General features: G+C 41.2%; 1 protein-coding gene across 5 annotated transcripts in view; it reads left to right on the top strand.

Annotated features, from left to right (window-relative positions):
• LOC132818834 (coiled-coil domain-containing protein 18-like) overlaps positions 1–13,366 on the top strand; it is a 164,578-nt gene that overhangs the window by 66,714 nt on the left and 84,498 nt on the right. For all 5 annotated transcript variants that reach the window (XM_060829960.1, XM_060829961.1, XM_060829958.1 and 2 more), the window contains one exon: positions 11,571–11,773. In XM_060829960.1, the coding sequence (XP_060685943.1) occupies positions 11,571–11,773 (203 nt within the window). The remainder of the gene's footprint in view (positions 1–11,570; positions 11,774–13,366) is intronic.

Here is a 13,366-nt window from a genome sequence, read left to right as displayed (position 1 = left end):
CTTTTTATATAAATATTATCTTCTATCCTTTTATAAGTGACAGATTGGCTACTGAGTATTTCGTCCATTTAAATTATAATACCACTTACTTGAACAGTTTTCCTTTAGAAAGGTACTGAAGGAAAAATTGCAAATAGGGAGATAAAGACTGGTTGGTTTAAAGGAGTTTTTAAAAAACTTTTTAATGGAGATTGATTTTATATTTAATACCATATTTGAAGCAACTATAACATTTCTGAACATATTGATGAGAATTTTATATATAAAATTAAATAACTTTCAGCCCCTAAATGCCCTCATAGGGAAAGTTTGTTTTGTATCCCACTGAAGTAAAAATGTCTTTGAGTTCTGTTCCTACAATGATCTAGATTCCTATTTTTGAAAATGAGAAGTAACAATGAGGGATTAATAGTTGGAAAGTTACAACATTCCCTTATTAAGAATTCAAGATAGAGACAACACAATAACATTTGCTTCATCTTGGCAATGGGATTTTGCATTCACACAAACTGTCAACACTAATTCAGCAGTACTGCTAAGTAAAGCTGGTATAAAATATGATAATCAAAATATGGTTGTTTTACTTGTTAAGTTTCAAGAAGGACCAAGATGCTGAAGCGTTAACAACAGGAGCTTAATTATGGAGATGTTTACTCTATAGGTAGCAAAGTTAAACCAAGCTGTATTTGCCTCAAAATGGCCAAAATGTCATCATAAATAAGTGGTCTGTCTTAAAGTAACAATCCACCATACTTGCACAAATGCACAACATCCCTCTCCCTTTATATCGGTTACAAATCACACAATAGCAGGTTATAGTCCAACAGGTGTAATTGGAAGCACTAGCTTTCTGAGCACTGCTCCTTCATCAGGTGGTTGTGGAGTGCACAATTGTAAGACACAGAATTTATAGCAAAAATTTACAGTGTGATGTAACTGAAATTATACATTGAGAAATACCTTAATTGTTTAAGTCTCTCATCTGTTACAATGACTATGATTGTTTCACTTTCATATGTGATTGCTGCTTTGTGATCTTGCCACAAAGGGCTAAGTCTAACACTTGATAATCTTGGATCATTTCTAGTGTATTTCTCGAGTTGTCCTGCTGTTACCAGAGTGCTCTCTATTTGTTCAAAGTAGAAAATGTCTTTAAAAGAACTGTTTGTAGTTGTTGACTCACTTGGCAAGTGTAATCTAAAGAGCCCATTGGCATCCCCATGTGAATTGGATTTCTGATACTTAATTGTGTGAGCTGATAACAATGCCCATCTCTGCACGCAGCTTGCTGCTAGAGAAGATATCTTTGTATGAGGCCCAAATATTGAGGCTTGTGTTCTGTTGATGGGGAATGTTCCCAGCTTTGGTGGAATTATCGAATGTCAAATATGATTCCTTGAGCTTTTTTCTGTCATGTTTCTGCTTTGTTTAATGACCTTAATGCAAAACCTGAACAGATGAAGCAGCACTTTACCTGTACTTCACCTGCACTTCCCACAATCTTGTCTCCTGCATTTGCTGCTCACAACGTGGAATCCTCTACACTGAGGAAACAAAATGTAGACTGTGTGACCACTTTGCAGAACATCTGCGTTCTGCCCGCAAAAAAGGCCCTGAGCTTCCAGTTGCCTGCCACTTTAACACACCATCCTGTTTCCTGGACAACATCTTTGTCTCAGCTTGCTGCAGTGCTCTAGTGAAGCTCAGCGCAAGCTGAAAGAACAACACCTGATTTTCTGATTGGGGACCCAGCAGCCCTCTGGACTCAGTACTGAGTTCAATAATTTTAGGGCCTGATCTTCCCCCATGTCCTAGCCCTCTATCACACACATCAGGTCTTGTTATCACATAGTCGGCCATTACACACGACCCATTATTAGCCACTAACGGTCTTCATTAACAGCTATTCATCCTCATAACCAGATTTGTTATCGACTCCTTTGTCTGTCCAAGTGTTCTTCTGTCTCAGGCTCTATCCCTATCTATTCTTATTCCTTACCCCTCCCCCCATCCTATCTTCAGCATATAAACTGACATTTTCCTCGCTACTGTCAGTTCTGAGGAAGTGTTACCGGACCTGAAACGTTAACTTTGATTTCTCTTCACAGATGCTGCCAAACCTGCTGAGCTTTTCCAGCAACTTCTGGCTTTACTAATGCAAAAACTATTGGTTTTTCTTCACAGTTGAGTAATATGTTAGAAATGACTGCTGTCACTCCAGACAATAATGCATCGTCTGTTAGGTGTCATGGTAACTTTGGGTCAAAATAGGTCAGGATTGCTGTTTCACATTCATCTTCCCATTCCAATTTTTGTTTTGCCTAATAAATTATGCAAACAGCTTGAATGGTTGCAAGATTTGGGACAAACCTACGGTAGTAATTTAGCAAGCCCAAAAATGATCATAGCTTTTGTTTTTAGGTGCTGGTGCCTCAGTTATGGCTTTACATTTGAAGATAATTTATGTAGTCCCTGAGCATCATTGACAATTATTTGATCATGATTTGGAGATGCCAGTGTTGGACTGGGGTGTATAAAGTTAAAACTCACACAACACCAGGTTATAATCCAACAGGTTTATTTGGAAGCACTAGCTTTCGGAGCACTGCTCCTTCATCAGGTGGTTGTGGAGTATAAGATCATAACTTACAGGATTTATAGTAAACGTTTACAGTGTGATGTAACTGAAATATATTGGAAAATACCTGGATTGTTTAAGTCTCTCAGCTTTTAGAATGAATATATTGATTTCAGTTCTGCGATTTATATATGAAAGAACTTTTTTAGTTACACTCTCAAGTGAACTTTAACAATTAGTGGCATGTCGGCCCAGATAATGCATTGAAGGTGTGAGGTGCCCTGTGTGAGACTGTGCCACAATGTTCAGACTGATTCTAATCTAAAAAATGAATTTACAGAATCTTACATGGATTCATGCAGTTTTTGAGTAAAATAAAATGTAATTCTGCAAGAACAAATTCACTTCCCAAACTTATATATGTGTGTGAGCATGTGGGTGTCTGTGTGTAATGGGAGGGGATTTGAGTATGTGTGTGTGTGTGAGTGTAAAGGGGGTATAAATCTGTACCACCATTATATGTGGGGACACCTCCCACCATGTCTGTGGCAGGTACTCGTGCGACTCAGCCAATGTTGTCTATCTCATATGCTGCTGGCATGGAACATTGACGTGACCGAGCAGAGGCTATGGCAGCAGATGAATGGACACCGCACAATAATCAACAGACAGGAATGTTCCCTCCCAGTTGGAGAGCACTTCAGCAGCCTCTCAGAGCCACCCACATGCTCACACATGCATATAAGTTTGTGGGGTGAATTTGTACTTGCAGAATCACATTTTAATTTGCTCAAAAACTGCATGAATCTGATGTAAAATTCCGTAAATCCGATTTTTAGATTAGAATCAGTCTGACCATTGTGGCACAGACAGTCTCTCACAGAGAACCCCACACCTTTAATGCATTACCTGGGCCGACATGGCACCAGTTGTTAAAGTTCACTTGAGAGTGTAACTTTAAAGAAGTTCTGCGATTTACATATGAGAAAACTGAAACCAACATGTTCATTCTAAAAGCTAAGAGACATAACAAACACTCCAGGTCATTTTTGTTTCAGTTACATCACACTGTAAACTTTTGCTATAAATTCTGTGTCTTCTACTCCACCACCACCATCTGATGAAGGAGCATCACTCTGAAGGCTAGTGCTTCCAAATAAATCTGTTCGACAATCACCTTGTGGTGTGAATTTTAACTAATTATTTGGTGGGACGTCCAAAAATACCATGATTTGGAAATGCCACTGTTGGACTGTGGTGTACAAAATTAAAAATCTCACACTGGTGTTGTGTGACTTTTAACTAAAAATGTCACGTTTCTCTTTCTTCAATCTTAGGTCATAATCTTGGAGTTTCTTCAGAATAGCATACAAATTGTGGTGATGCTCTTTTTCCTTTCTCCCTGTGACTAAAATATCGTCTAGGTAACATTGAACACCTTCCAATCCACTTAAAGTATGATCCATGGCACATTAAAATAGCAAGTGCGGATGTGATTCCAAAGGGAAGTCTCTTGCATTTGAATAGTCTTCTGTGTTACAGTTATCAAGTATTTCTATGACTCAAGATCTACGTTCATCTGGAGATAGGCTTGACTAAAGGTCAATTTGTATATCTGACCTCCAGCTAATCCAGCAAATAGGTTTTTCATTAAAGGCAACTGTATATAGATCTTAGCCACTGTATATAGACCGGTGAGCCTGACCTCGGTGGTAGACAAGTTGTTGGAGGGAATCCTGAGGGACAGGATGTACATGTATTTGGAAAGGCAAGGACTGATTCAGGATAGACAACATGGCTTTGTGCATGGGAAATCATGTCTCACAAACTTGATTGAGTTTTTTAAAGAAGTAACAAAGAAGATTGATGAGGGCAGAGCAGTAGATGTGATCTATATGGACTTCAGTAAGGCGTTCGACAAGGTTCCCCATGGGAGACTGATTAGCATGGTTAGATTTCACGGAATACAGGGAGATCTAGCTATTTGGATACAGAACTGGCTCAAAGGTAAAAGACGGTGGTGGTGGAGGGTTGTTTTTCAGACTGGAGGCCTGTGACCAGTGGAGTGCCACAAGGCTCGATGCTGGGCCCTCTACTTTTTGTAATCTATATAAATGATTTGGATGCAAGCATAAATGGTACAGTTAGTAAGTTTGCAGATGACACCAAAATTGGAGATGTAGCGGACAGCGAAGAGGGTTACCTCAGATTACAACAGGATCTGGACCAGATGGGCCACTGGGCCGAGAGGTGGCAGATGGAGTTGCATTTTGGGAAAGCAAATCTTAGCAGGACTTATACACTTAATGGTAAGGTCCTTGGGAGTGTTGCTGAATAAAGAGACCTTGGAGTGCAGGTTCCTAGCTCCTTGAAAGTGGAGTCGCAGGTAGATAGGATAGTGAAGAAGGTGTTTGGTGTGCTTTCCTTTATTGGTCAGAGTGTTGAGTACAGGAGTTGGGAGGTCATGTTGTGGCTGTACAGGACATTGGTTAGGCCACGTTACAATATTGCATGCAATTCTGGTCTCCTTCCTATTGGAAAGATGTTGTGAAACTAGATTGGGTTGGGATATCTGGTCGACATGGATGGGTTGGACCGAAGGGTCTGTTTCCATGCTGTACATCTCTATGACTATGACTAACTGAAAACAGATGAAGCTTTGGATGAATTATCGGGAAAGTGGGACCAATCTGAAATGAAGAATTAAGAGGCCTAAAAGGGGTCATGAAATATCTTCAGCAAACAGGGTTAAGCAAAATCAAGCCTATTATTCATATATAAGGGGAAAGAGTAACTAGAGAAAGGATTGGCCCAATCAAGGATAAAGGAGGCAAGTTATGCATGGAGTCAGATAAAACGGATGAGATTCTGATTGAGTACTTTGCGTCAATATTCACCCGAGGAAAGGGATAGCATGTATAATGAGGTTCGGGAGAGATGTTTGATTACTGTAGGTCAAGTCGGCATAAGGATGGGGCAGAGGTGTTGGGTATTCTAAAACTCATTAAGGTGGACAAGGCACCAAGTGCAGATGGGATCTATCCCAGCTTTCTGAGGGAAGCAAGAGAGGAAATAGCTGGGATTTTAACAGATGTCTTTGCAGCATCCTTGAACATTGGTGTCGTCCCGGAGGACTGAAGAATTGCTAATGTCTCCTTGTTTAAGAAAGGTAGCAGGCATAATCCAGGTAATTATAGACCGGTGAGCCTAATGTCAGTAGTAGGGAAACTGCTGGAGAAGGTACTGAGGGATAGGATCTATTTCCATTTGGAAGAAAATGGGCTTATCGGTGATAGACAACATGGTTGATCATGTCTTGCCAACTTAATAGATTTCCTTGTGAAGTGACAAAGTTGATTGATGGGGGAGGGCTATAGATGTCATATACATAGACTTCAGTAAAGCGTTTGACAAGGTTCTCCATGGTAGGCTGATGGAGAAAGTGAGGTCGAATGGGGTCCGGGGCATATTAGTTAGCCGGATAGAAAACCGGCTGGGCAGCAGGAGACAGAGAGTAGTAGTTGAAGAGAGATTCTCAAAATGGAGAACTGTGACCAGTGGTGTTTCACAGGGATCCGTGCTGGGACCACTGCTGTTTGTGGTATACATAAATGATCTAGAGGAAGTTACAGGTTGCATGATTAGCGAGTTTGTAGATGACACAAAGATTGGTGGAGTAGCAGATAATGAAGGGGACTGTCAGAGAATACAATAGAGTATAGATAGATTGGAGAGTTGGGTGGAGAAATGGCAGATGGAGTTCAATCCGGGCAAATGTGAGGTGATGCATTTTAAGATCCAGTTCAAGAGTGGTAAATGGAAACATTCTCGAGAAAATTGATCTGGTGTTCAGGTCCATTGTTCCCTGAAGGTAGCAACACAGGTCATAGAGTGGTCAAGAAGTCATAGAGCATGTTTCCCTTCATCAGCTGGGGTATTGAGTACAAGTGTTGGCATGTCATGTTACAGTTGTATAGGATTTTGGCTAGGTCACATTTGGAATAGAGCGTAGAGTTCTGGTCGCCACATTACCAAAGGATTCCAATGCTTTGGAGAGGGTGCAGAGGAAGTTCACCAGATGTTGTCTGGTATGGAGAGTGCCAACTATGCAGAGAGGTTGATGAGGTTAGGGTCATTTTCATTAGAAACACGGAGGTTGTGAGGGACTTGATTGAAGTCTACAAAATCATGAGAGGTATAGATAGAATGTATAGCATGAATTCTTTTCCCAGAGTGGGGGACTCAATTACTATTGAGTGGGAGCTCAATGTGAGGGGAAAGATTTGAGAGATATGTGTGGAAAGTCATTTACGCAGAGGTTGGTGGGTACCTGGAATGCGTTGCCAACGGAGGTAGTAGAGGTGGGCAAAATAATATCATTTAAGATGTATCTAGACAGATACATGAATGGGCAAGGAGCAGAGGGATACAGATCCTTCGAAAATAGGCAACAGGTCCGGATAGAGAATCTGGATTGGCACAGGCTTGAAGGGCTGAAGGGTCTGTTCCTCTGCTGTAATTTTCTTGTTTTTTTTTGTTGTTTGATTCTGCTCAGCACGTGCTCCTGGATTAATAGTGACCTCAAAATCTCCATAGGGGTGTGCCGATCCATCTACCTTCATTACTGGTAGAAAGATAGACCCCAATCACTAATGCTTACAGGTTCAAGGACTCCCTTCTTGACCAGCCTCTCTAATTCTGTCTTAACCTTTGATTTGAATGCATAAGGCACCCATTTAGCCTTGCAAGACTTTGCTTGATTTTCAATTTGACAGAGATCTTTTCCTTGCTTCTTAGGTTGCTTGTGAAAACAATTGCCTGTTTCTTTGGAATTTATAATAGATCAGACTCTGTATCTAAGAAGTGGCTTACTTCACCCCTGTTGAGTTTGATTTTCTCCAGCCATGACCTTCTCAATGAAGCTGGAGAATTTCCTCTGACAATGTCTCCGGGCCAATCGTCAGATTGACCATGTAGCTGAACATTCACATTGACACAGCCCTTTAAAGGTACCACTTTGCCTCTGTACGTTCTTAGTACAATTTTGATTATTGCTGTGTAGTGTGACTCAGGTGCTTCTGATGTACACATTTTTAGATATGAATAAAACTCCGACTCTGTCCTCCTCCATTCTTACCAGTTTGCCATTCAATAAAGGAGTGACCCAGTATTAGTTGGTGTTGCTAGCAATGGCCAGCATGTTGGCATTGGCATGGACGGCATGGTGGCACAGTGGGTAGCACTGCTGCGTTACAGCGCCAGAGACCCGGGTTCAATTCCTGCCTCAGGTGACTCTCTCTGTGGAGTTTGTACATTCTCCCCGTGTCTGCATGGGATTTCTCCGGGTGCTCCGGTTTCCTCCCACGATCCAAAAATGTGCAGGTTAGGTGAATTGACTGTGCTAAATTGCCCGTAAATGTAGGAGTATGGGTCTGGGTGGTATACGCTTCGGCGGGTCGGTGTGGACTAGTTGGGCCGAAGGGCCTGTTTCCACACTGTAAGTAATCTAATCTAATCTAATCTGTAAACAGCTCTTCTTTGGCCTGTGAGTCTGGGCTTTTCTCATGCCATTTTTCTATGATGTGGATTTTCTAATTTTAGTTTTCTGTAATTTTGCTGCATGTTGTTTCTTCCTCAAGCACAACTGTTCACTTACCCTTTTTTTATTATAGTTTCTGCATACAGTTTCTTGATTCCAGCAATTTGCTGCTGCGTGACCTGTTTCTCCAAACTCATGGCAGTTTTGAGTCTGTTGGTGCTCATCTCATCATCTCACAGCTGCCATTTTATGAACACTCATGCTTGAGCTTAACAGTTGAGCTTTTTTGGCTGCTAATGCCAAAGAGGCTGCTATTTTCAGTGCTCTGTTTAAGCCTAGGTTCATTTCCATCAGTCATGTGGATTGCTTCACAATTTAAACCACACATCAGACTGTCTCTGTCAGAGGTCACACAACACCAGGTTCCAGTCCAACAGGGTTTATTTGAAATAACAAGATTTTGGAGCGCTGCCCCTTTGTCAGGTGAAGTGAAGCGAAGCACTCCGACTCAGAATTTATAATCAGAGAAATCAAAAGATTGTACAAATGGTGTGAGTGAAGTGCCGACAGGCCAGGTAATAGGTCTCTAATGTCACGAATGTCAGACGGTGTGAGTAAAGTGTCAAGAGCTGAATAGCAGGTGAAGGGAAGGCCTATAATCTAATCAATTAAGGCAGAGAGATTATTACAAAGCATTAAAAGTAAGGTAGTTTTGCAGACAAACCAAATGACTGGAATAACATTCTAGGTATAAGAGTTGCTGAAGAGGGTCTAACCAAAGTAACAAGTAATCCAAAACTGTACAAGATAGAGCGATCATAAAATATCAAGGTGATAGTGTCAAAACAGGGCACCAAGGAAGGTTTTACAGGTACAGACAGTATGGTGGGGTCATAATTGCATGACATGAACCCAAGATCACGGTTGAGGCAGTCTTGAAAAGGTACAGAACTTGGCTATCAGTTTCTGCTCTGTGATTCTGCATCGGTATTTTTCAGAGGTCTTCTTGGAGGGCATTTGCCTGAAGATTGGAAGCTGAATGTTTTCAACTGCTGAAGTGTTCTCCAACTGGAGCATTCATCCATTGTCATAGCATATGTAAGGTCTCACCAACATACCATACCTTGGGGCATCCTTGCCTGCGGTATATGAGGTAGACAACATTAGCTGAGTCATATGACTATCTGCCGTATACTTGGTGGGTGGTGTTACTATGTGTGATGGTAGTATCCATGTCGATGATCGGGCATGTCTTACAGAGGTTGCCTTTTGGCAGGATTGCATGGTGTTGTGGTTGATGTCCTGAAGGATGGGTAGGTTGCTGTGAACAATGGTCTGTTCAAGGTTTGGCAGTTGTTTAAACACGAGAAGTGGAGGTGTAGGAATGATCTTGACGAGATGTTCATTGTCGTCCATGCAGGCTGTGACGAACAAGGCGTGGTTTCCTTGCTTTGGGGAAGTACTGGAAGGCAAAGGGTACTCTATCAGTCGTATCCTGTGCCCCTCTTCTGAGGAGGTTATTGTGGTTTTTCACTGTGGCACGTTGGAACTGGTGATCGTTAAGTTGAGTATTGTATCCCGTCTTTCAGCATCTTTAGATATCTGTCACATTCCTCTTCGTTGAGCCGATGATGTGTGTGCTTGTCCATAGGAGAAGGGTTCTTTAACATGTTTCGGGTGGAAGTTCGAGAAGTATAGTATCATGAGATTATCTGTGGGCTTTAGTGGACTTGAAGTATTGAGATGTCAGTCCTTAATGGAGATGTGTGTATCTAAGAATGAGTGATCTTGATGAGTAGTCCATAGTAAGTACGATGGTGGGATGAAACTTGTTGAAATCATCGTGTAGTTGTTTCAGTGATCCTCATCATAATCCGGAGGAAGAAAATGTTGTCTATATATCTAGTGTATAATTTTGGTTGGAGGTGTTGGTGTATTGGTGTGCAAATTTGGTTCCCATGGCTGTTCCTTGTGTTTGGATGAAGAATTGGTTGTAGAAGGTGAAAATGTTGTGCTTGAGGATGAAGCAGCTGAGTGATAGGATGGCATCTGGAAATTGGCAGTAGTTGGAGTTGAGTACTGAGGCTGTTGCAGCAATGCCGTTGTCGTGAGCGATGCCGGTGTAGCGTACCAGAATGTACATTGTGACGAAGAATGTTCCTGGTTCGACTGGTCTCTGGGTGCTGAGATTCTGTCATGTTGCGACAGAAACTGGGAGTTCCTTGTACAATGGGTTTCAAGATGCACTCAACAGAGAGGTTCTCACACAGAACTCTCTTGCCTGATAAGATTGGCTGTCTAGGTGTGTTGGTTTTGTGTATCTTCGGAAGGCAATAGAAGTCTCCTAAGCGAAAAGTATGTGGGATTAGAGTGCATAGTCTGTCTCTGATAGCATCATTTATGTTGTCTTTGAAGTGACAGAATTCTGCTCATATCTTGAAAATTGCTCCAAGCTGGGAGTTAGATTCGCTATCATGCTGCTTGCGTTTGTGGAATCCGAACTATTCAGCAGTCACCAATGATCTTGGTGAGAAACGGTTTATATGTTTTAGAACTCGGTTTCTGTGGCTGTTCCAGACTCCTCCATTGCTTTAGACCCCCACCCACTTCAGAACACATGAGAATACAGAGACAACTATATATGCTTTAATTTTGTTAGCTTGAACAAAATAATAAAATCTCTGTGTATAAAAGTTTCAGTTCTCTGTATTGTCATTATACAGTTCCACATTCTAAAATTTCCTGCTTTATATTTTAAATGGAAATTTCAAATAGCATGATGTGCCACAAAAATTTTAGAACCACCTCATTACATATTTAAAGCAAGGTATTCCTGAAGGTGAAACAAAAACAGAAGTTTTTGGAACAGCTTAGCAGGTCTAACAGCATCTGTGAAGAGAAATCAGAATTAATGTTTCGGGTCTGGTGACTCTTCCTGAGTTGTCATCTTGTGTGTTAAGTTGCAAGAATGACCAATAATCCAAAGTATTAAGCAGCAGGAGCTTTATTTGTGAAATGTTTGCAGGCAGCAAGGTTGGACAAAGCGGTTTCCCGCCCAAAATGGATCGTGACAGTCCATCATATTGACAAAATATACAAGACTGTTGTTGTGGCCAATCTTCTGTTGCCATAGGCCAGCGCTATGAGAATGCAAAATCCAGAGGAAATGAAAACTCTGATCTAAATTTTGAGGGGATGCATCAGCAAACTCAGTTCCTAAATATAATTCACTTGCATGTTGTAATAAATGATTGAATAGTGATTCATAGCCCTTCTGCTCCTCTTTAGCCATATCATGTTAAGTCTTATCTCTCATTTACTGCAGGATTGAGAGCAACTATCTCAGCACAAATCTGGGTTGATATTGTTTTTAAACAATAAGCTTTCCTGCATTATAATTTTATTAAGTTTGTAAAATAATCCTTTCTTTTGTTATTGCTCATGATTTTTCAGATGACAGAAGGTCCATGGAACGGCACTTAGAAGAGGAGCGATGTAGGCCAATAGAAGTTGAGAGGCTGCAGACACAATTACTAGATGCTGAGGCTACAATCTCAATGTTACAGACTCAGTTGACTGAACAAATAAATAACTTCGAGCAGATACAAGAGCAACTTTCAGAAAAAAGCAAATACATCGGGAATGTGGAAGAGGAGGTTCGTTAAATTACACGTTCATATAAAGAAATGTTTCATTTACAGGTCCATGTTGATAGAGGGGGAAACAAAGCCAGGGGCCTAGGCCAAGGGCAGCACCGAGGCTCCTGATTTCTGTCTCAGACCTGCACACGTGCACCTTCTTATGTGAATTTGCGTACTAAGCAGGATTGCAGGATGAGTCGACTCCCTCCTCTACTCTGGGGTGAACTGTAATGCCATTGTCTATTGACTTGACTGATGTTAACTCTCCCTATAATGAAGATTAAATCTAGGGAACCTTTGCTAAGTATAAATCATGCTCAGAGCTCTTTTGATGCATTTTATCTATTTAACAAATATAAGATTTCCATACCAGTTGTATTGATTTATTAGTGCTATGATTGAGTTTTATTTTTGGCACATATATCTGGTAATTCAGATGTTCAGAAAAGATGGTTTGAGATTGCTCTTGCTGGTGATAAATGTTAATAGATTTTTGTTTTGGTGATAGTAGTAGTAGTAGCAGCAGTCACTATTCTTTGTTCATTATTAGGTTGTTTACAACTTCAAAGAAAGTTTGGACAGTGCATACTTTGAATTGTTTATGTTTCTAAACTGTTGACTAGAGATGGCAGGTTGTAACTCCTACTATAATTCACCCAGTGCTGACATTGTGGCAATGTACATTTAAGTCATTCAAGGTCTTGTAGCACCATTCATAGACATCGTGGCTATTCCTTGAGGTCAAGGATGATGGTCTTCGTTCCATTGATCTATTTATCAGCTGTCAGGTGGCTTATGAGTCCAATCCTGGCTTTGAAATGTAGAACCGTTACAGTACAGAAGACCATTCAACCGATTATTGTCCGTTCTTCCCTTCCCAGGAGCAATTCATATATTTCCACTTCTTCACCCTTCCTCCATATCCCTGAACATTCCTCTTCTTCAGATATCTTGAACATTTAGATGGTGTAGAAAGATTTATGGCATCGAAGAAGACTATCTGCCCATTATTTCTGTGCCAAAATGAACACGTGGTTGCAGGACTGGTAAAGGAGGGAGGGCTCTAGATATATGGATCATTGGGATACCTTCTGGGGAAGGTGGGACCTATACAAGAAGGACAGGTTGCACCTAAACTAGAGGGGCACCAATATCCTGGGCAAGGAGTTTGCGAGAGCTCTTCAGGAGGGTTTAAACTAGATTGGCAGGTGGGAACCTGAGCTATGGGTCAGATAATGGAGTAGGTAGTGAACAGCCAGATACAGCATACAGAGATAGGCACATGATAGGGCAAAGGCGCAGTCAGAATAATGGATTGAAATGTGTCTACTTTAATGCAAGAAGTATCAGAAATAAGTGTGACAAACTCAGAGCATGGATAACCACTTGGAATTATGATGCTGTGGTCATTACGGAGTCTTCAATATCACAGGGGCAGGGATGATTGTTGGATGTTCCCAGGGTTTTGATGTTTCAAAAGAAATTGGGAGGAGTGGGGGAGGTAAAAGAGATGGAGGAGTGGCATTTCTAATCAGGAATAGTATCACAGCTGCAGACAGGGAAGTCGTTGTGGAGCATTTGTCTACGAGTCAGTGTGGGTGGAAATCA

This window comes from Hemiscyllium ocellatum, chromosome 9 (genome assembly GCF_020745735.1).
Source record: "Hemiscyllium ocellatum isolate sHemOce1 chromosome 9, sHemOce1.pat.X.cur, whole genome shotgun sequence".
In the NCBI taxonomy this organism is placed as follows: domain Eukaryota; kingdom Metazoa; phylum Chordata; class Chondrichthyes; order Orectolobiformes; family Hemiscylliidae; genus Hemiscyllium; species Hemiscyllium ocellatum.
This window is presented reverse-complemented; position numbering and strand designations above follow the sequence as displayed.